The sequence below is a fragment of the Zonotrichia leucophrys genome, chromosome 5 (genome assembly GCF_028769735.1).
Source record: "Zonotrichia leucophrys gambelii isolate GWCS_2022_RI chromosome 5, RI_Zleu_2.0, whole genome shotgun sequence".
In the NCBI taxonomy this organism is placed as follows: domain Eukaryota; kingdom Metazoa; phylum Chordata; class Aves; order Passeriformes; family Passerellidae; genus Zonotrichia; species Zonotrichia leucophrys.
In genome coordinates this window covers 20,287,989-20,309,861 of record NC_088175.1, presented here as the reverse complement: position 1 = coordinate 20,309,861, position 21,873 = coordinate 20,287,989, and the positions used below count along the sequence as shown (strand labels likewise).

At 39.9% G+C, this 21,873-nt stretch overlaps 1 protein-coding gene across 1 annotated transcript; it reads right to left on the bottom strand.

The window, feature by feature from the left end:
• Positions 1 to 711: 711 nt before the first annotated feature.
• On the bottom strand, positions 712 to 21,802 carry LOC135448671 (uncharacterized). Its single transcript, XM_064714888.1, has 8 exons — positions 21,604 to 21,802; positions 10,864 to 10,985; positions 9,635 to 9,773; positions 8,694 to 8,815; positions 6,862 to 6,972; positions 3,492 to 3,598; positions 2,040 to 2,130; positions 712 to 934 (listed from the first exon to the last, which is right to left on the bottom strand). The coding sequence occupies exons 1-8, from the start codon at positions 21,800 to 21,802 to the stop codon at positions 818 to 820; spliced, it is 1,008 nt and encodes a 335-aa protein (XP_064570958.1). The 3' UTR covers positions 712 to 817.
• Positions 21,803 to 21,873: the final 71 nt, after the last annotated feature.

Here is a 21,873-nt window from a genome sequence, read left to right as displayed (position 1 = left end):
ATCTTTTCTCTCTGAGGAGGCTCTGTTACGAATTTCCACTGTTTTACGCCATCACCAAGCCTCTGCTAAGCCATGACACCTGTTCAGAATTTTCAGTTTCTTAACCCCTTATTACACTTCCTACCATCCACAGAAGTAGTGCAGGAAAAGAGTTCCATCATCCTGGATTTGCTGTATTAATTCTCCATGGCTCCTCGGTGTCCATCAGTGTTTTATATTAATACCCACCTTAAGGACAACTAACTAAATGGATGAACTTGCCTCCCTCATAACATATGCCAGTAGATACTCTGGTTATCAAGCAGAACCTGGAGAGAAAACCTAAAAATTCCACAGGAGGAACAGCAAAGATAATGCTGTTAATAAATATTGTTACTGATAAGAATAAATGCTTTATATCAAAATGAAACAGCACTACAGCTTTTATGTAATATTACGCTAAATGTGTTCTTATCATTCACATCAATAAGGATTCACTGCTCCTAGTTTTGATATATTTAGCAAACATTGGCAGTGCATAATGCTACTGATGACCAAAAGTTCTTTTAGCTTTGCTATATAGATGCTCTTTTTAACATTTTTGCAAAAAAATAAACCATGAGGATATCTCCTAAATTAAAAGTCAAAATATCCTGTTGAGACAAAATGCCTCAGTAAGAAAACTTGTTTCAAAAGACTCTTTTTCATTAAAAACCACATACATCATTCAAATTAACCACAATATTAATTTTGACCTGATTTATTCACACAAATCAATCCAAGTTCATTTTAGGCTCAAAATATATATCATAAGAATACTAGTAAATTTTTCCAGGTACTAGAGAATCTTGTATAAATGAATCTGTTCGAGCGCTTCTCTGTCAACATCCTTTTCCACATACACATCATAGTTCAGCTGCACCTCTTCAACCCATTGACTGAGCTGTACATCTGTCTGAAACAAGGAAAGCAGATCCTTAAATCAACACTATGTTAAGTAGCAGCAGGAATTTCAAGGTTAAGGAGTTTCAACATTAAGAAGGCAAGACATAATATGAGAGATTAGTCATTCCAAATTATATAGCAATGATAAATTAATTTCTGGAAAAGCCATTTTAACTCAAATAGGACATAATAAAGATAACTTTAAAAATTATCTCAGTCAATAGTCTAGATATTTTGTTAACATATTACAACTGCCTTTATGCATTTGTGTACCCTAATTCAAAGGGTGACATTCTGACAGATGTGCTGAGGGAGCAGCTAATAGTATAATGGAAGAATCACAGGTATTTTCTTGTTTTACACACAGGGAGCATTGTATTAAGGCTACAAAGGGCTTCTCAGCTGCTCTGTGACTACAGCATGCTCCAAGAAAAGTTCAAATGACACCACTGCTGGTTTTGAGGCTGAGGATCTACTTCACCCATCAGCATCCAGGCAACAAGTGATTCAATTTCTCCAAAACTAATTACTGTTGTGAGAAAATCACTATACACATAACCTTGTCATGTCTGATCAGTGTTTTGTTTCCTAACTAAAGCTAGTCCACATAATTTGCCCAGGTATCACACACATGATCTAAGATGACCGATGGCAGCACAGACAGAGGGCAGAGCGTGGCCCAGCACAGAGCATTCAACATCTCTGAAAGAGGCACTGCTGTTATGTTTGCTTCCAGCTGCAATTTAAAGCCATGTAACTGATCCAGGATGCCTGATGGTAGTCACTTGGCTAGTTGGGAGAGCACATCTCTCACTAATCTGTACTTCCAAAAGCTCACAGTGCCACATTAATACACATGTTAATAGAATGATTCATGCAGCCTACTGATAGAGGCTGGGATTTTCCTTTTCACTCAAGGACAATCTGCGTACAGGGAGATGTGCTGGTGGTCAACCTCAAAACAGAATCCTGAGTCTTCCACCTTTTAATCTCTGCACAAAATTACTTATCCTTCCTTACAGCAATACTGGCAAGCAGCTAACTTCAACTACAGAAATGCCACTTTAACAGAAAATAACAATATGTGTCAGCTGAAATAGGCTGAGGGAACTTACCTGGAGCTTTGAAAGTGACTCCTCAAGACTTGGAACTGTCACTAATAAGGACCCTCTTTTCCTCACATTACAAGCAATAAATTCCCAAGCTCTGAAACATATTTAAAGGCAGGTGACCAGTTTTTTTGGGGAAAAAACACACATATTTGATATACAATGAATCAATCTAACACCTGCAGTTTATAGTCCAGAGGTAGTCTAAGCTTAAAAACTTGTAATACATGCTTATCAGTCATTATTAATATCTAAGCAAATGTATTTGCAGGAATACAATCAAGCTTTGGATTAAAAACACAGGGAATATATGGTCTTACAATGTTAGATTTTGTAACTTTATAATTCTCGTACATACATGCATATCATTTGGTATTGTCAAGACCTTCACTATGAACAAGGACTAAACATTGACATTTGGCTCCTTTGGTTTGAAGAAAATCCAGTCCTGAAGTGCAGTCCTTTATTAACCTTCACAACAAACTTCTCTTTATGTACACACTTCGTGTACAGTCGTGACAAAGTACTTCTCTTAAGGCATCTTTAATACAGCCTCCGGCATTCCCTTTTTAATTTTTTTTTTTGATTTTGCAAGTAAGATCATTTCTCGCAGCACAGCAATTCAGACTAAAAAGAATTTAATTTCCAGCATTCTTCAAATGTCATTTGTCTTCATGTTAATACAACACTAAACCACTATTCCCAAGTTATGACAGAATCAAATGAATTCTCAGTCCTGTGCCTAGAAATATATCTCCTGGCATTTTGACACCCCCACTGTCCTTCACCCATCCACTCTGTGCCCGTCTGGTTGGTATTATCACCTGGTATCCAGGGCAGCAGGGCAAGCCTTAGCTGAAGCTGGTACGGAATGACAGACTTGGCTGGGACCAAGTGGAGACACAGGTACTCCTTTTTTCTGACTGCCCATTCTAAACTTAGGATGATCAAGTTATTTACACTTTAAACGGATGCTGCTGGCTTAGCAAAAGCTCATCTGTGAGTGCCTTGTACCTGAAAGAGAACCTTAGCCACATGTTTGTTTGCTACCACATCCGTACAAATATCTCTTAGCAGTATCATTCAGAACCATGCTTTGTTGTCTGTATATATTAAAGCTCTGACATCACCAGTCAGTGACTCTTACTTCTGAAGATTAGGCTTTATGCTGATACAGTAATCTCAGGTTCTTTAGCAGTAAGATACTATTTAAAATATCAGGGCAAGGATTCAAGCCAAGGTTTGGGTAAACAAAGCAGCAGTGGGTTCAACAATAAACAACTGCCAGAACACCTTAGCAGTTAAGTATAACAATTAGAAGTAGACAGTATGAAACAATTTCCTTATATAAATTATGTATATGCCTTCAAAAAGCACAACCTTAAGGTTTTCCATTATTCACAAGGTAACACAGATATTTACAAAGAAATAGGTAACTTGTTTGGACACAGAGCTTACCTGGCCTGTTCCTGTCTGTCAAGAAAATATTCAAAGACATTATTCATTACAACAACATCAGCCTTCTGCAGAAGTGAGGGCTGAGTACAGATGTCTGCATGAACCACCTGAAGGAGAGAAATTTCCCAAGGCATAAATTAAGAGACAAATACAGCCTTTGAGAAGTCATGAAGCCTGTCAGCCTAATACAGCAGCTGCTACCACCCTTTTGAACCAGTCACAAAACCAGGTATTTCACTGGCTTCACAGTAGATAAAACTGACATATACAACCATAATAACCTTTCAAAATTTTTTTTAATCAGATTTAACTCTTTTAATTAAGATACTCAATCCATTATGCTAAGTAAAATAAAGTACATCTGAATTTTTGTTTAGAACTATGTGCCATAAAAGAGGAGATGGCTGTTACATTCAACTTCCCTATATTTTATCACAAATGTCCAGTGATTTCAGGAAAGAAGTTAAGCTAGTTGAAGCTATTTTGAGGATAATAAAAGGCATCTCACAGGGTCAGTGGGTTACTGAAGGATTATAGCTAGAAAAGACACTACAGACCCAGATTTGACAGCTGAATTCTCACAATGCACATTGGGACTGGGAATGTTGGAAAGGCAGGATGCTCAGTGGCACTGCAGGATCCTACTAAACAACTGCCTCTCCAGTCAGCACAAGAGGAGCTGTTTTGATTTCACCTACCAAAAAGGATATTAGCACATCATGTCATTTTTCAAAACAAGTGAGACAGGAGAATATGGATGCTCATTAACACTCTGATGTGTTTGATTTCCTCTTAAAGACGGAGAAATCTTATAAATCTGACTCAATGATCCATGTGGGTCCTTTTCAACTCAGGATATTCTATTATTATGCATCCCAAATCTAATGAGAAATGCAAACTGCAGTATCTTTTGAAGGGATAAGTAGTAGTCAGCATGGATTCACTAAAGTCCTGCTTAACAAATCTGATTGACTTGTGTGATGAACCAACTACCTGCATGGATGAGTGGAGATCAGTGGATTTTGTCTATTTTGACTTCAGCAAGGCTCTCAACTCTGTTTCTCACAACATCCTCACAGGCACAGTTAGGGTGTGAGGGCTGGATGAGTGGACAGTGAGGACTGAGAATTGACTGAATGGCAGATCCCAGAGGGTCATAAACACTGGCACAGAGTCTACTTGGAAGCTGTCACTACTGGTGTCCCCCAAGGCTCAGTACTGGATCCAGTATTTTTTAATTTATCCACACATGACTGGGATGAAGGGGAGATGTGGCCTCTGTAAGTTCACTGATGACACAGAGCTGGGAGGCGTGGCTGATACTATGGAGGCATGGGCAGAGAGGAACCTTCTGAAATTCAGCAAAGGCAAATGCAGGGTCCTACATCTGGGGAAGAATAACCCTATGCACAGGATAGGATACTAATGGCAGTCTTACTATTTTAAACCACAATTCAGAAAGATGCTTAAACTACTGGAAAATCTTTAACATATGTCGATTCCTTGACCTGAATGATTGACTTAAGACTTGACCTGAAATTACTCTGCATTTACAGAGTAGGTGACCATACTGACCAAAGTGACCTAAGCACCTCATTCTGCCCATATCCTCATTCCTCTTGGGGACTTTGGGACCACATAAGCATGTCTGGCTGCACAGTGAGCCAGACCCAGATACTGCTCCAGTCCAAACCCCAATATTGCTGGGTTGGGTTTCAGCTGAACCAGCTCTCTGATCTGCTTGGCTGTGCGCTGGCACAACAGAGGAGGCAGCAACTGATTTTAAAACTGCCCTGTCATCCAGTGGAATACACACCAAGCCTTTCATGACTACAGGCAATTTCTGAATTGAGGTCTCAAGTTTCCTAAGATCTGTTGAACTGTTTACTTTCCTCCCAGTAGCTGAATGTTTCCTCAAATGGCAAAAGATGCTGAGCAACCCTCTATGTACTTTAAAAAACCAAGTGTTGACCAAAGAAACACAAGGTTCACTCAGAGATTTAGCCACTAAAGATACCATTTCACTTTGCTATCCTTTAGGAGCATATTCTAATAAAAATTCAGAATATCTTGAAAAAACAATCTCTATGTAGAAGAGCCTCTAAAATATTTTTCAAACTTAAGCCATGAATTATGACCAGCATCTGGATTCTCACAATTTTTCAACCTGGTATGTACCTCTGGAGAGAATTCATTTGGGGGTGAAATAAAAATATAAGATTGAAATGTTCAAAGCAGTGTGATAACAGGAGTCACATGACTAAATTAGCATTTAATGAGACTCAAATAGCTAAGTCCTCCGGCACTGCTTTGAAAACCTATTATCTTATCTTTATGCTCCAAAATGAATACTTCAGCAGAATTACAAGGTGTGAAGAAAATACATAAAAGCTTATAATAAAAATATACAGGGCTGAAAAGCATGCCTATAGATCTCCAGCTCCACTGAATTAACTTGACAGAGCTCCTAACTGTACTTTCAGTTTCATCACAGTAAAGTGTTATGAACATAAAACATACACAAAACCCAAAGGTTATGGATAAACTGTCAGCAACTGTGACTGAATTGAGCAACCCACTGCTACTGCTTACCCTGTGTTAAATATGTCTATTACTTATTTCTAGGTTAAAATTGGGTTACCTTAATACCCAAGAAATTACCATACTCAGCAGTTTGTGTGACTCCATTCAAGAGCACGTGCATACAACACAGGATTAAAGCCAGTATTCTATTCAGCGTACTCTACTTACCAACTTTGGCTGGTAATAAAATCATGGGTCTGGTCCAGAAAGGAATTCTTTTTTCCTCTTTAAAATATTAGTAGCTATTCCATAATGAAACTAGGGAAGTGATTCCCATAATGATAGCACTTTCTTTGAAACCCATTTTGTTTGTGGAAGGTACATATACACTGGCATTCTATGAAAGGAAATATGAATAATTCTAAGTCCTTTAGGTATCCTTAGATGCAAATTTGCAAATCCTACAAACATTTTTCTGCTAACAAAAGTGAATCACAGACATTTACTTTAGTGTTTGTGACAGAAATTCTCTATACACTCAGTTTCACAGAAGTAAGTGGCAATGATGTCATTGATTTCACTGGGAGAATTGGCTAAGATTTATCTGTTTTGTGTGAGCCAACGGGTAAGTCCAGTCAGGAAAAAGGCTAAGTGATTGATATTTTGATAATTTCCCTCTTCCTCTTTACTATAAGGTTTTTATTTCCTAATGCAAATCCTTTGTTTAGGATCAAAACAAGCTAAGGCAGAAACTTCTCAGAATGCTGATTTACCAGCCACTCACTCAAACCAGATACCTTGTACATAGTAGTTAAAAATACAAAAACTAAAACATATATTTGGTTACCTTTATTCTGTCAATGAACTCGTACTTTGTAATCATAATTTCTTGCAACTGGCAAAAGTCTGCATTCATTTCTACTCCATACAGCTGGGAAGCTGAGCTATAAAGATAACCCTACATTAGGAAAAGGAAATTTAGTAACTGTGATTCCTTTAAAACAAGTTCAAATTTTTCATTTAAAAAGAAGAGAATTAAACACGAGTTAAGATTAGAGAAACATTTTAAAATAGTGAGTTGAGAAATGTCTTTCAGTGGATGTGAAATATTTTTCAAAGCTAACTTCCTGATTTGGCAATTCCTACTTAAGCCTCACAAATGTTAGTAAGAGATCCAAAATGACACATCAAAAAAACAAGAAAGGGAAAGCTCCAAGTTCACTTGAACTGCAAAACAGATGGAAAATAGTCTAAGAAAGAAAAAAGGTGTGCAAAACAAATTATTAAAATAGTGTGAAAAGACTCTACATGTCATTTTTGTTACTTGGGAAAATTGAAGAAGAAAATATCAAGAGAAAAGAAAAAAAACATGAGACATAACAGAGCCAAAATGAGTGAAAATAGAGGACAGTATACCAATAATATGGTGGGATATTTTGATACCAAGTCTTTGTCAGCTTCTCTAAGTTACTGTATTACTGACATTTTCAGATGCTTCATACAGGTATATATGCAAAAAACAAAAAGCTAAATTATCACTTAATATTAAGCCCAAAAAATAGTTCAGTTTTGGGCTAAGATTTGGGGATTAGATTTGGGGAAGCCATTGGAAATGTTAGAGAAAAGAAGTACAAATACTTGAGCGTACAGTGCCCTAACAAAGGTACTGCTTTAAGTGCCACTGTCTCCATTGAGCAGAATAATTACACTTGGCCAACAATGGCAAAGACAAAGACAAACAATGCTGAAGATACAGAATATCTGAGATCCACATGTACTACAACTTCATTATCAAGGTTTTCTGAAACCATTCTACTCAGAGAGTAGAAAAGCAACCTGTGAAGTCACCCCTCCTCCAAGGCAAGACCATATTACAAAGCAGAACTCTTTTTGTGAAAGAGTGCTTTGAAAGTATCTTCTACTATAATAATACAAGCATTTGAATACTTCAAAATAAAAATCAGCCTAGCCAAAGTGTTACCATTTAAGGACCCAATGCTGCAAATATTTACAAATGGGAGTAACTTTCCTCATTTGAGTGATCCCAAAATTAGACTATTCAAATGAGTAAAATCACATGCTCAAGTGTTTGCAAGATTGAGCCCTAAACACACATTGACTTTTTTAAGAAAGTAGTAATGTGTGTTTTGCATTGCTGTTGGCCATATGTTGTACCAGCCATGCCAAAAGCAATCAAAATTGCACTCAAGTTTCTTGATGAAGTATTTTATGTGCATTTTAAAATGCAGCGCAGGACAATATGTTTTTGGAGACAAATACATATCAAAGTGTTCCTTTGTATATTTTAACAGTTTATCAGCTTCATAAAGGAATTTAACATAACTAATATATAGGCATGGTCAAAACATAAGAGGACAAACTGACATGAAAGAGACAGCAGGAACGAGCAAAAGAGCAGCATGTGTGACAGCAATATGCTACTCTGTTGGACAACAGACTTTTCCTCTCCATAAGCAGGATCATTTCTATTCCCTCTTGTGAGGAACAGAGGAAGAACTGAAATTGCTAGTAAACAGCACCTTACACTACTCAGAGAGGCAGATCAGAGGTGCCTCTCAGAATGACCCATCCAATATCGAGTAATGAGAGTAGGCAGTCAGAAAAGAGGGAAAATGTTTGTCACAGTAAAAAAATATGAATTCCTGTGCTGGAAGTTACCGCAAATAGCACTGCACCAAGCCTGGAGCCAACGTCAACCACTACCTTTCCTGTCAGGTCAGGCAGTACATGGTGATAAAGAAACTTCAGTTCCATGAGGGAAAAGGAATGCGAAATAAACTCTGGGAAATAAGAACAGAACAAAGGTGTTGGGTGGGCAGTACTAACTACTGTGTAATTAACCATTGAAATAGTAACCTGAAGTATTATCTTCACTGAAACCTTGTGTGGTTTCTTGCCTGCACAAGGGCAGGGTTTGCAGATCAGAGGTAATCAGCCAAGAAGCCTGTCCCAAGTCTGAGGATTCCTTGCCTTACATGGAGAATTTTGAAATCCTTCATGAAACTGAATTACCTTTTTCTGCACAGTATGTTAAAGAATACAAAACGAAGTATCTTGGAACTGTTTAACTGAAAAAGGAAACGTAGCAAACACAATTTGTGCAAAACTTTTTGTGGACAGACATATTAACAGCTTTAATTTCAACTCCAAAGTTTTAATGAATGGAATGTTCTCCATATAAACCATTCCTTCCATGGCTGTGCTCTACTGGCAACAGCACTGATCTGTACCACCACACACAAGCTTTAAGACAGATGGTGCTTTCCACTGTTCTTCAGCATGCGAGAGGAGATGCAGGCTACTGCATGGACTCTACAGTATTGTCTTTCTCTTGCATCTTCCTCTCCAGTGGTACATAGCCTGCCTCTAACCTGCCCAGTTTTTGTGGGCAACAATTGTCACTCACACTGCAAATTAATTCAACTTACATGTGTAGGAGCCTCCTTCCACTGGTTATGAGAAATAATTCTGGCCTGTATATTGCAGCAGTCTGGACAAAATCCCCCATCAGCTGGATGTTGTCATGTCCAGCTGAGTCACTGCACAAACCAGTTTAGTTAAACTCAATTTGTTTCTCATGTTCCCAAAAGAACACTTACCTAAAGATGCAGTTTTGTATGAGCCACACTCTGTGCAGTAGCTCCTACTCATTTTCCCCTCCTCACACAATGAATCAACATCATCATCATCATAAAGGAATGCATCAACATGAATCATGGGCAGTGGATGCTGGTGTATCTGAGAAGAGGAACAAAACCTTAGAAAGGCATAACCAAGTCTCTTAACTTCAGTTACACTGTCACATGTTAACTGTCCCACCATCCTACCTTTCTCAAAATCCCCGAGATCCACACTTTTCCCTATGCAACAATTACAAAAAAAAAAAAAAAAAAATTAAGCTACAGAAATCCTGCATGTAAACTGGGTTATCAAATTCCACTGAGATAACCAGTAAGTGGTGGTCAACAAACAAAAGCAAACTGGTTTTGATACCTGAGTAGGGAGCCCTATGTGAATTTTGTCTCTTTAGTGCTTGCTTGGCTAGAGAACATATAGGGTAAAAGAAGCTTTTCCTCCTCTTTTAATGAGGAGAATGTAACTTAAACTTAGCAGAAAGGTCAATTCTGCTTCTCAGCCTCAACTGACTGTTTCCATCATTGTGCCTTATGCCTCTATCTAGAAGCACCCCTAATTAACATGGGTGTCACTTTCAATCAAAAGTATACCAGTTGAGATGCCTGCCCTCTCATAATTTCAAGGGGAATAATCTTCATCCTCCTACTTATCTTTCCTCCCTTTTCCAGGCTTGCTGCATGTGGCCAATCCACTTCTCCCACTGAAAAGCCACACATCACTTTTCTGGGAAACGCATTAACTTTCCTTGCACACTGACAGGTCAAGTAGGAAAGGTGCACTCTCCTCCCACAGGACTCACAGCCCACCTGTTTCTGAGCCATGAGAATCTGAAAAGAGCTGGATATCATCTCGGGGCTGCCCACATTATGGCAACAGCAAACACTGGCCTTGTGTTCCTGCTGTCTTTAAGGGGGCTGTTAAGAGTCTATTATGGAGCTAGCACTGAAGAATCACTGTGACAGGTGCCATGCCACACAGAATGAAAGCTATCCCAAATAACATATGATCAAAGCATTAAAAACTATGAAGCAACTTTCCTGGAGTCATGCAAACATAGAGCAACAGACCTGAGAACCAAACTGAGATTTCCTATATGTCAATCCATGCTCATTTTCTATTATAAACTACTGCTAAAATGCCATCAGAATAAATGATGTGGTTCAGTAAAATCAGACCATAACAATTAGCTTACTTTCTGAACAGCTTGATGTTCTGAAGTGAACATTGCCTCGATGGGTAAACGATTCCGCAAATCTTCAGCGATATTTCTGAGCACAACATCATTGTTACTCACCACAAGCTCATCAAAGTCATCTATAAATCAAGACAAACAAAAACCCCTGAACAATCATATGCAGATCATGTGGACTAAGTGATGACCAGTACAATACAGTTGCAAGACATAAACAACACCAGATGGATAAGGTTTTTTATTCACATGCATTTTTGTTAGCTTTTCCAGCCAATGACTGATTTGGATTGTAATAACTTTGCCACGTAAAATAAATGCACTACTTTTCTGAGATCTCAAATTATTTTCATATTTATAAATTTATAACTCACATATGATGGTCTGGGCTGCCACCAAAGTGATATTGTTTCAGTTTAAGATATAAAAAACATCAAAGATGTTTTTGAACTATTGGAGAAATTACAAAACTCAATAGTTGCCTGAATGCAGGCTTTTTTTTTAATACAAGTTTCTTTTTATATGCATGATCTTTCTAATAAACGTACAAAAAAATTGGGGATAATGCACAGTTCAACAGTTCAACTCAAAATACATTTTATATCACCTAAACTATCAAAATATTTCAAATGAGAAGGAAAATAGGAATAAATGTAAACCAATACATTTTTGCAAAGCCACAGAGTAATTTTTTGCTATTTTCCCAGGATATTCCTACATTACTTTAGCTCATTTTTTTAAAAGACATCTAGAAAAAAAGATTCAGAAGGAAACCATGTGAAGACACTAATCCTTTTTTCTTCCAAGGCTCAATCAATAGTAAGTGTCGTTACTTCTTCAAACTGCTCTTTTAAAAATGACTGGTAATGCTGGGGACTGTACAACCACCCTTAGCCATCTATTCCAGTGCTTGACTACCCTTATTATTAGAAAGGAAAACCCTTCTTAATTACTGATTTTGATGTCCTCTGCCACTACTTTGTATTTTCTGCCCCACTCACAATGGAAATAGCAAACTTTGTTGCTTTCTATTATACAGTAACTATTTACTTCCCTGAAGACTCATCATGTGTCACATCAGTCTCCTTTCCAAGAAAAAACAAGATTTGCCTACCCAGACTGTTCCTGGTTTTTTTTTTCCTTTCCTAGTGTGTGAGGATTCTCAACACCTCCCTGTGGATCTCCTGGACTCTCATCCTTTCTGCCCTGCAGTATTGAGAACTCCAGCTAAAGGTTTACTTGCTCATACCAGAGTTTTCACATCTTGCAGCCAACATCCTGCTTATATCCCCCAATTTCTTGTTAAGAGTATGATGTTCCTAACTGGCATTAGCACAAGATCTGCTTTATGCCTGTACTCTGCTCTTTTCTTGTTATATTTTCCTCAAAAGAAGGATTAGATGAAATTCCTTTTTGTCCGGATATCTCACTGCTTGAAGGATGTTGAACTGGTTCTAAACAAAGGCAGATCTCAGCTCAAAGCTACAAACCTGTCAAAGACAACCACCACCACCAAAAAGCAGCCACTAATCTAATCCTGAAAAAATATACCAAACCCATCCATTGAGTCTTGTCTAAAAGTGAGACGAGTATGTATGTCCCCTCTTCTCCACCCCTTCTGGTTTGCTTCTTGTTTTATGTAGACTGCTGCATCACTCACAAAAAGAAAATCTGACAGCTTTTACAGGTGTTTTAAAAAAAGGCAATGTTTGCTAGCATTGCTGTTCCAGGTGGGAACATTAGTACAGAAAAGCTTGATGGAAAACAGGTTCAAAATAAATCTACAGAACACACTACAAGTTTCTCTGTGCTAATATATTTAATCTTTCCTGTGGATCACAGGAAATGCTAGAAAGACTGAGAAATTTTAAGACTAGTATAAGAATCAGAAACCTGCAAACCTTTAAACTATGAAATGCTTCTGAAATGGTTTTTGCTTAAGCACTGTAGTGAAAACAATGTGATTAAAGAAAGCATCATTCATTGGTGCAAAAGGCTCTCTTCTTTAGACTGCAAATGTAAATGGTTCTTTCAACACATCCAAAAATGGACCCAAACAGACAATCCTGAATCCCCTGTAGTAAGCAGCAGAAACTTTAAATTATCTGTATTTCCCCAAGATATATTTGGTTTATAATTTATTAAACATACAGCAGTAATGCTCCAAAGCCCTGATGGGCCATTACCCCTGGTAGTTGTAATACTTCAGGAAGGCAATTTACTGCTCCAAAGTGCTCACAGTTAGGTTCTCCAGAACTTCAGCTCCTAAAGAGATGCACACTTTGCAGCAAGGAACACAGAAACAGGCAGCAGCTGCAACAGCAGCAACACCACACAACAGGTGCAATGCAGCAGCTCCAGCTTGGCAGCATTTTAATTTGAAACCTCTAATGAGCACCCATCCTGTTAAACTCACAGCCCATCCAACAATTTGCAGATTTGTTATGAACATCCCAGAAGCACAGAGATCTTTCCAACCAGCTCAGGGAAGATTTCTATGGATGTGACACAACACAGAAGTAAACCCAGGTATTATGGGAAGGGAAGGTGGGCAAATCTAACTGTAGCTTAACTGACACCATCAGCACCCCAACATGCCCTCGGAGTGCCAAGGCACCAGTTTGCTGAGGTGGATAACCTCTGAAGGAGCAAGAGGAAAAGTCATGCTACAGGCAGAACAAGAGAGTAGAAAGCTGATATTGGCAGCTGAACAGATCAGTGCCTGTGGGCAATAAGCCTCTACATCTGGCACTTGCTTTAAAACAATACTATTACTATGCAAGCGAGCTCATCCAGCTGTTATAATGCCTGTTAAGAGTATCAAATTCATATATAGCATTTAATGAAATGCAGGAAGTGTTCCTAGACCACCAGGCCAGCCACATCACACTGCAAATACAGAACTTCAGCTCTCTTCCTCCCAGATCTAGTGTGTCAACAGGATCTGCTCCCTCATGCCCTGGGTGACCTTTCCTGGCCAACATTAGTGATGGAGAGCTCTCCAGAGCATTCAGTGCTCCAGCTCCACAGAACAGAAACACACACCTTCAGTGGGACACAGGCAGCACATCCATCTTCCTTTAACCCAGGATATCCTTCCCTGCCCTGAGTTCAATCTGTGCAGTACCTGGCACAATGCTGACCACCTTGCATAGGGCCCTCTGATCTCTCCTTGTGACACAACGTATGACACACACGAGTTCTTGTATGCTCTGTACAGAACAAGTCCTAAGGACAACACATGCGCATCTCAAAGAAAAAAATGTTGACATACTGACCCTGAAAAATAAATGACAAATGGAAGTGCTCCTTTCTAACTAACAGTTAATACTCTAAAGCACAATAAGCAGGAAGAAAAAAGAAGGAGATCTGAACAGACTGCATTTGAGATGACAAAATGGCAGCTGGAGCAGAAGCCGTGTGTGCAACACTCCACACCTGTGAGTATAGTCTGTGACTGAACTCTGACACACAGAGTCAGGACTCCTTCCTGTCAAAGCACGAAACAGCAACAGCTACCACAATAACTCATTTACTTTTGCAGTATGTAAATATTTGTAGATTGCCATCAAGTAGGAAACACCAGTGCCAAATATGAAAATATGCATCTCTGCTGGTACAGTTTTATCAACTCCACCCTCATGTTTAACAAATTGTTCACTCTTGAAAATCTCAGTATCGCCTTAAAAGGAATCTTCAAAGAAGAAACAAAACTAGAAAAGTATTTTATATATCATTTTAGTACCTGTTACATACATGAAATGTATACAACATGAAATGGAGAGTGTGCAAGCCAACCTGTGTTCATTGCACAGACAACTAACCAGGAAAGAAATGTACAGTTCATGAAACACTGCAAGATGAATCACAATCATTTGTTTATGGAGGAAGTCTGAGTGTGTAGTGTTTGTATTTTACTTCAAAAACCGGTTCCACTGGATTTACTCAACATGCTTTTATAAAATTTAATTAACACGTTGCAAAAAGCCTCATTATCACCCTGGTGCTAGTCAGCCTTTCTACAGAAGCTAAGAAAACATCACAAAGCCTCACACCAGATAGAGAGCACCGCTACACCAACATCTGAACACCCTGGCACTGCAAAATACAGGATTCAAGACAAGCAATGTGTGATTTCCAAATGACAACAGAAGATTACATGTCCCTGAAGGAAAGAAGAGAATTTAGCAAAGGCAACCATAGCAGCAAGCACCTTATGGTCCTCTAGATATATACTCCAACTCACAGAAGAGAAAAGCACATATTAACAGCTGTTACTTAAAACAAGGTTGAATTAGTAATTCAGCATTTTTTAATAATACTGGAGAGCCAAAAAAAGGAAGAAGCACCACATCTCTAAAACTTTAGTATTGCCCTTTTTGGCTAAATAATTTGAGAAGCAATATGTGACCTCAGTATACCAAGTACCTCAGGAACTCTAAATATTATTTCTGTCCCAAAGCATACATAGTTATTGGTAGAAAGTAATTGGCTTTTTCCAACAGAAATATAACCAGAGTTCATTTTATTAGTTTAAGTCTTTTACACTGGTTAATTGAAAGAAGCTTTGAAGTTCAATTTGAAACAAGGTAAGTCTCATACTGTTTCACAGTCCCTAGTTGCCCCCACCATTATTACGTTTCAATGACTAACAACTCAGAAGTATTTGGTATTCTTCCTGAGACCTCTCTCACACCAGTATCACTTCTCACAACAAAGGAAATTAATGCCAATTCCCACAGTTGATGATTCATCCAATTATAGGTAACATCCCATTTTAGTTTATCAAACAGAACAGTGGAAAAGATTTTTGGTATGGTATCATTTCAACAAATAAATGTTAATGTGAAAATGCAATGCTATTTTTATCTCTTCTGAAAGGATATTTCAGTTGAATAAATCACTTCTACAAATTTGGATATGAAGCCTTGCACTAAATTTCTTTTTCACACAAACACAAAACCACATACTATACTTGTCACATTGCAGAAACCCACATTTTCATCCTTTTTAAAGATACTCGTTCCACTTTAGTTTCATCTGCAAACTGAAAGGAAACATTTAAAGAATCAAGTTTTTTCTTATCCTGTTTCCTCTTCTTTTCTTGTGAAAATTATAATCTGATAACTCTAGCAGGTCAGAGAACATGCTAATTCCTAGATAATAAAGTACAAGAAAATGCTGGACACACTTGGTCTGCTCCTAAGAGTATGATGAAAAGTTTCTTCTCTGTATGCAGAACACTGTACTAAAGCAGCACATCCTCCATTATCAGTTAGGTTGACTTTATTAGATACTCTTCCCTCCCTGCCTGTTAAAAACCTGAATTTACAGCACTGACTGCCCTCAACTTTCAAGTTACAAGACTAAATTGTACTCCAACCTCTTAAAAAGCTGGTTTGCTCCCAGTACAAGTGCATCCATTAAAAAAAAATTGTACTTAATTATATGTTGTTTATCCTTAAATTAGAAGATTTGCAATGATTATTATTCAATTACTATTTTGAGTGATACTCTTGATATTGAGTATTTTGAGTACTGCAGGAACAATCAACAATTCAGACCAGTATATCACTTTGAAAGCTTCATATTCTCTCAGGAAATGCCTAGATTGGAAACGGTTTGTAGAGTGTTTTATTTCACTGTTGCATGAACTGAAAAAAATTTAGAAGTTAGTATCACAACAGTAATATATACCCATGATGGAAAAATATTTCAACCTTAGACCCCATGACAGAACACAAGAAGTGTAAAGGGTCTTACCACCTTATCTGTGCTTCACTGACACTGACTGAGGGACAGCTTTGTAATCTGCATTTAAGCGCTAAGTACAGCAAAAGCATTCAGTGGGTGCCAGTAGGTAGAGTGGTTTGGTGACTTCAGTCTCAAACTCAAGATTCAGATTCCTGTACTTACTTCCCCTGATTCCTGTGGTGCTGCTCATGTAAACAGATAGCTTGGTCAATTCACTGGTTATCTTCTCCAGCATTCATTCTTACCAAATGTAACCTTTTCTGCTACTGAAAATTTTAGAAATCTGGGCAGTGGAGGCTCACGTGGGAATTTGCCCCAGCTCTACATCAAATGCTGGGACCCAGCTGAGGGGGATTGTCAGGGGGGTTTCCCAAGTGGTTTGAATTAGTTTTTGGGCTTCACCCAGGTTTTCTTAGCCGGAACTTCTGGAACACCGTTATTGCAAAAGGATATTAAAGCATTAATCATGCTATTATAAAAAAGTTAAGACACGAAAGGTTCCTGTTCCTTTTTCCAGCTCTTATTATTTAATTTTCTTTAAGATCTAAGACAAACTCAAAAGAAAAGCTGGAATGCAAGTCACCGTGAAATGACGTACATCTCACTGCAGTGTGTGGGAAGAGCTGGCTGATTGTGAAACAGCCAAGCAGTGTTGCTAAGCAGCTGCCTTAAAACACTAACGTCTTCTTCCATCACACGTAAAGATTTGGAATTTCTAAAATTCTCAATACAAAAAACCCCACATTCATAAGAAAAGGAAAAAAAACCCAAATAGAAAAGAAAAAAAACCTAATAGAATCTTTCATTCACTTACATTCCTGTAATTACCAAGTAAGGTTAGTCAGAAATCATTGGAGTGAGAATATGTTCAATGTTCTTTCAGTTCAAAATATGTAAGGCTTTACTTTAGGTAAGATAGCATCCTTTACTATAAACAATTCACATCTTCCATGGAAGTCTGTTAGTAACATTTCATGCCTTCAGTGTGTGAGTTAGAAAACACCAACTAAGTTACAGTAATAACTAAGGCAGTCTTTGCAACAACACTTATCTTTAAGGCCATCCACCTCATGCAGGACTTTACTCTAAGGATGCATGTACACTTTAATTCAGAGAGAGGTGTGAAGAAGGAAAAAGCCTGACTCCAGCTAACACTGGAACCATGCCCAGTTCTCCTCAGCTGGAGGTAAAAGTATAAGCTCAACATCTTGACAGAAACAGGAATGGGATACAGGAGGAAAAGGCAGGGAACTGACACCTCACAGAAAAACAGTTTATCTGTGGAGATACCATTTTTATTTCCATTTATCCTATCCTAGTTTTCATTCACAATATTATCTCCCCATCCCTACCACCTTTTTTTTCTTTTGTTCATCAGAGTTCTGTTTCCTTCTTACATCTGTATCACCAAAGACTTTTATTTCTGTGTGGTACAGAGATCTGGTAACTTTTTATGTCTCCCATAAAACAGTCTTCTTTATGTACAGAGAGAACACCACATTCCCTAGCTGTATTCAGGGTCCAGCAACAGAAACCTCTACCAGCTCCTCACTATCCCCAGTCCAAGCACTATTAATTATCACAGGACTAGCTAGGCATTAAAATGGGCAGTATAATTATTCAAATACAACAAATCGGAGAGGAAAAAAAAAGCCACACTAAAAGTTACTGCCAGTATGCAGCCACAGAAGCAGCTCAGAGAAACAATACTAAGAGAAGCATCATAAAGAGTGCTATGCTAGGGACATCACAGAAAATATTTGCATCTCTGAGGAAAATGCAAAAAAGCTAAAGGAATGTGACCTGCAGGACAAATGCCTCTGCTCACTTACTATCCAATGCTGCAAGAAAATAAAACAAGTAAGGTACAGATACTGATCTTGCATTCTAGTCCTGTCATCAGGGTGAAAACTAGAAATAAAGCAGGACATAGCCATCCAGACAAAAGTGATCAGAAAAACAGGAACAGGTTAATGACCCAAAGAGGCAGTGAAACATATACTGATTGTTTAACAATGAAAAGTCTTTACACATAGGCATAAAGCTTTCTAATTTCCACTCTTTTATCATATATCTACATGTAAACATATATGTATGTTAGAGAGGGAGACTGCAGCACCTTGAGAGAGCACAAGAACTGGGTAAACATTGATATTTTTCCACTGGCAACTTCTACAAGCATTAGCATGAGGCCAAATTCTACAGGCTCTAAATGTCTCCACAAATGTGGCAATCAGGGAAATAAGATTAGCCTAAGTCACACATTCTAAATTACTCACCATGGAACAAATGTGGTTGCCTACAGTTCTATACTGTATCAGCAATTCACAAAATACAATCACAACATGTAAGCAAATGCCGAGGATGCAGATTACTAAAGTACAACTTGATTTCTCAGAATACTTATTAATAGCATACAGCCAGGATATTAGCAATGAGCATTTTTTAAAGAGAAAATTAGCATAAAATATTATCAGAGCCCAAGCCTGTAAGCAAAGAATCCTAAACCAAAAAAGATTCTGAAGAAGGCCTCACAAGGAGACTACAGAAATGAAATTATATTCATTACTACAGCTGCTTGATCCTGACTGCCCTGTCCACTGTTCCCTGATCTGCAGCATATGGGCTGAAAAGCCATTGAATGGCAACTGTAAAGCTAATTATGTTTAAAGATGATGCACATAGTGAAGCAGCAGCCATCACTATTGATGCAAACAGTATAAAAATAGAAGGACACAGATTGCTCAGATGTACCACACACACAAAGTAGTTAAAGATTTGGAACCTAAATTACTCTTTAGGTTGCATCTTAATTATGAAGAGCAAATATGAGGCACGAATACATGAATCCTTTCACTGAAAGACCTAGATCATTAAAATTCAGAAAAAAATATTTGAGAGATCATAATAAAGGCTAGTGACTATAGCATATCATCTTTCACAGAAATCATCTATAGAAAGTTTGGAAGCTGTAACATAAAAAAAAATATTTAAATGTATTCGCTGACAAAGGATTTTGGAGTCTACATAAACTATGCTCAAACATTGGCTGAAAATTCCTATGGCAGAAGTAAAACATGATCATAGAATTGAAACAGAGAAAACAGTAAGTATTAGTTTCCTAACTGAAACAGTTCAGCAATTTCAAGTTTCACTAGTAAGCTCCCATGTGCTTTGCTGTATCTGTAAAGGGGTCAGGAAGCTGAGAAAGCTCTATATGCACACCACCACACAAACTAATACAGTGTGTAGGAGCTGCAATGATTTATGTTAAGTGAATAATCAATAGGAATGATTGCATGAGGAATTCAATGAGATTTTTATATATTAGAGCATATGGGATAGAAGAAAACCACTTCTAACAAGATTATTTACAGTAACCCAAGCACTGTTAAGGAAGTGTCCAGAGAAGACCTCAGAACTGGAAGGATGCAGTACTGCTCATAGCAGATTGCTCTAGCATTATGTGTATATACATGCAGACCATGTGCATGTGTAGATAGATATACACGTAGGTATGTGAACATACACACACAGAAAGCAAGAATGTTTAATTGCAAGTAACACAAACTACTTCCATCAAAATTCAGCCTTCACGTTCTAGGGAGGCCCATGTCTGCTCTAGCCGTGGAGGCCGACTCGCAGATGCTCTGGAACATTTGGCAATGTCTCTCCTAGGAAAGAGCCTGTCTGGGAGGGAGGGCTGCGTGCCTGTCACAGGCAGTAAAGGCTGTTCCCAGCTGCTTCTCTTCCCGCAAATCCAGCAGAGGGCCTGCTCCCCCTGAGAAGGATCGGTCCTGCCTCTCCATCCGAGTGACGGCGGGAGCCACAAACCACAGGGCAACACGGAGTGAGCTTGCAGCTCCAAGTACCCGGACAGCTGGACAAGTCCTGGCTGTCAGAGCTGCCCTTTGTGCCACGGGCCCTGTGGGTTGGTGCTGCCTTAGGAAGTTGTTTTCGCCCTAAAGTGGACGTGCTGGAGCAAAGACCCAAACAAGAAGCATAACCTGAGCAAAGCAGGGGAAGTACTGTATCATATGATGAATTTCTGCCAACACACGATCATCAGGGGAGGTTTACCACCCCAGGAGACAATCATTAATAAACAGATCACACACATATATGGATCTTGAGACTGGGCCACAAAATTGGAGGGATCTTCCAGATTCCTATCTGCAATGGAAAAATGCACATACCTCCTGAGACTAAGCAGGGTTTAGACTTTATTCAGCAGAGCACTATGTGACTGTCGCTTTAACGCACTGCCTATGATGAGGTTTTCCATGTCATCCTTTGGGTTCAGTTGCAAATTTACAGCTTCTGCACTGACCCATATTTCCTTTCTTCATCTGCCACAGAACGCTTGACTGCAGCACGCTGATGAAATTACATCCAGGCATAAACAAGGGAGTAAACAGAAAGCTATGTTCACTTAAGGTGACATCAAGTGCGGAAAGCAGCGTTTGTAAATGAGCTCAAAGCGCTACATCCAAACTCCTGAAAGGCTGCCGTGTACGCCTGTAAAGCTGCGGCACAAGACAAGCCTAGGCCCCAAAGCCGTCTCGGCGCGGCAGCAGCAGGAGCAGCCTGGCTCCGCACGCCCGGTGCACCGCGGGCTCTGAGGGGCAGCCCGTCCTGCCCCGCTGCCGGCCGCGCCGCCACAACACCGGCCCTGCCACGGCACGGAACGGCAACCGTGGCATGGCAGGGCACGGCAGCCCCGCACGGGCGAGCGCGGCAGCCCCCGATGGGAGCCGGGCAGGACGGAGGGCACCGGCCGCGCTCTGCTCCAGCCGAGCCGCCGGGTCGGTACCTGCCGGTACCCGGAGAGCCGCGTGCCCCCGGACGGGGGCGGTACCCCGGTCTGGGCACGCCGCCCCTCGCCCAGGGTCCACTCCCCCCTCCCCCGGCCCCGGCTGCCGCATGGCGGGGCGATCCAGGCCCGCGGTGCGGTGCGGTGCGGTCGCGGCCCCGCTGTGCGGCGCTTACGGGTGTTGCGCATCCAGTGCAGCAGGCGCGGCAGGTCGGCGGCGCGCGTGCCCCGCACGGCCGCCAGCACCGCGCGCCGCGCCGCCGCCAGCTCCATCGCGCGCCGCCGCGGGGGGGCGCCACGCGCGCCGAACCACGCACGTGCGCGCCGCGGGACGAACCGCGCCCTCCGCGTGCCCGCCCACCCGCACGCGCGCATGCGGGAGGGCAACACCGACCGGAAGAGGCCCCTTGCGCATGCTCGGCCCCGCCCTTTTGCGCACTCTCCCT

What these genes read in the sequence shown, in the direction of transcription:
- LOC135448671 (XM_064714888.1), bottom strand. Translation starts at nt 21,802, where the DNA reads ATGCGCGCGTGCGGGTGGGCGGGCACGCGGAGGGCGCGGTTCGTCCCG. An exon ending in AGTTCATTGACAGAATAAAG is followed by an intron (nt 3,599 to 6,861) that starts GTAACCAAATAT and finishes TCTCTCCTTCAG; the next exon opens with GTGGTTCATGCAGACATCTG. An exon ending in AGTCACTTTCAAAGCTCCAG is followed by an intron (nt 935 to 2,039) that starts GTAAGTTCCCTC and finishes TCCTTGTTTCAG; the next exon opens with ACAGATGTACAGCTCAGTCA.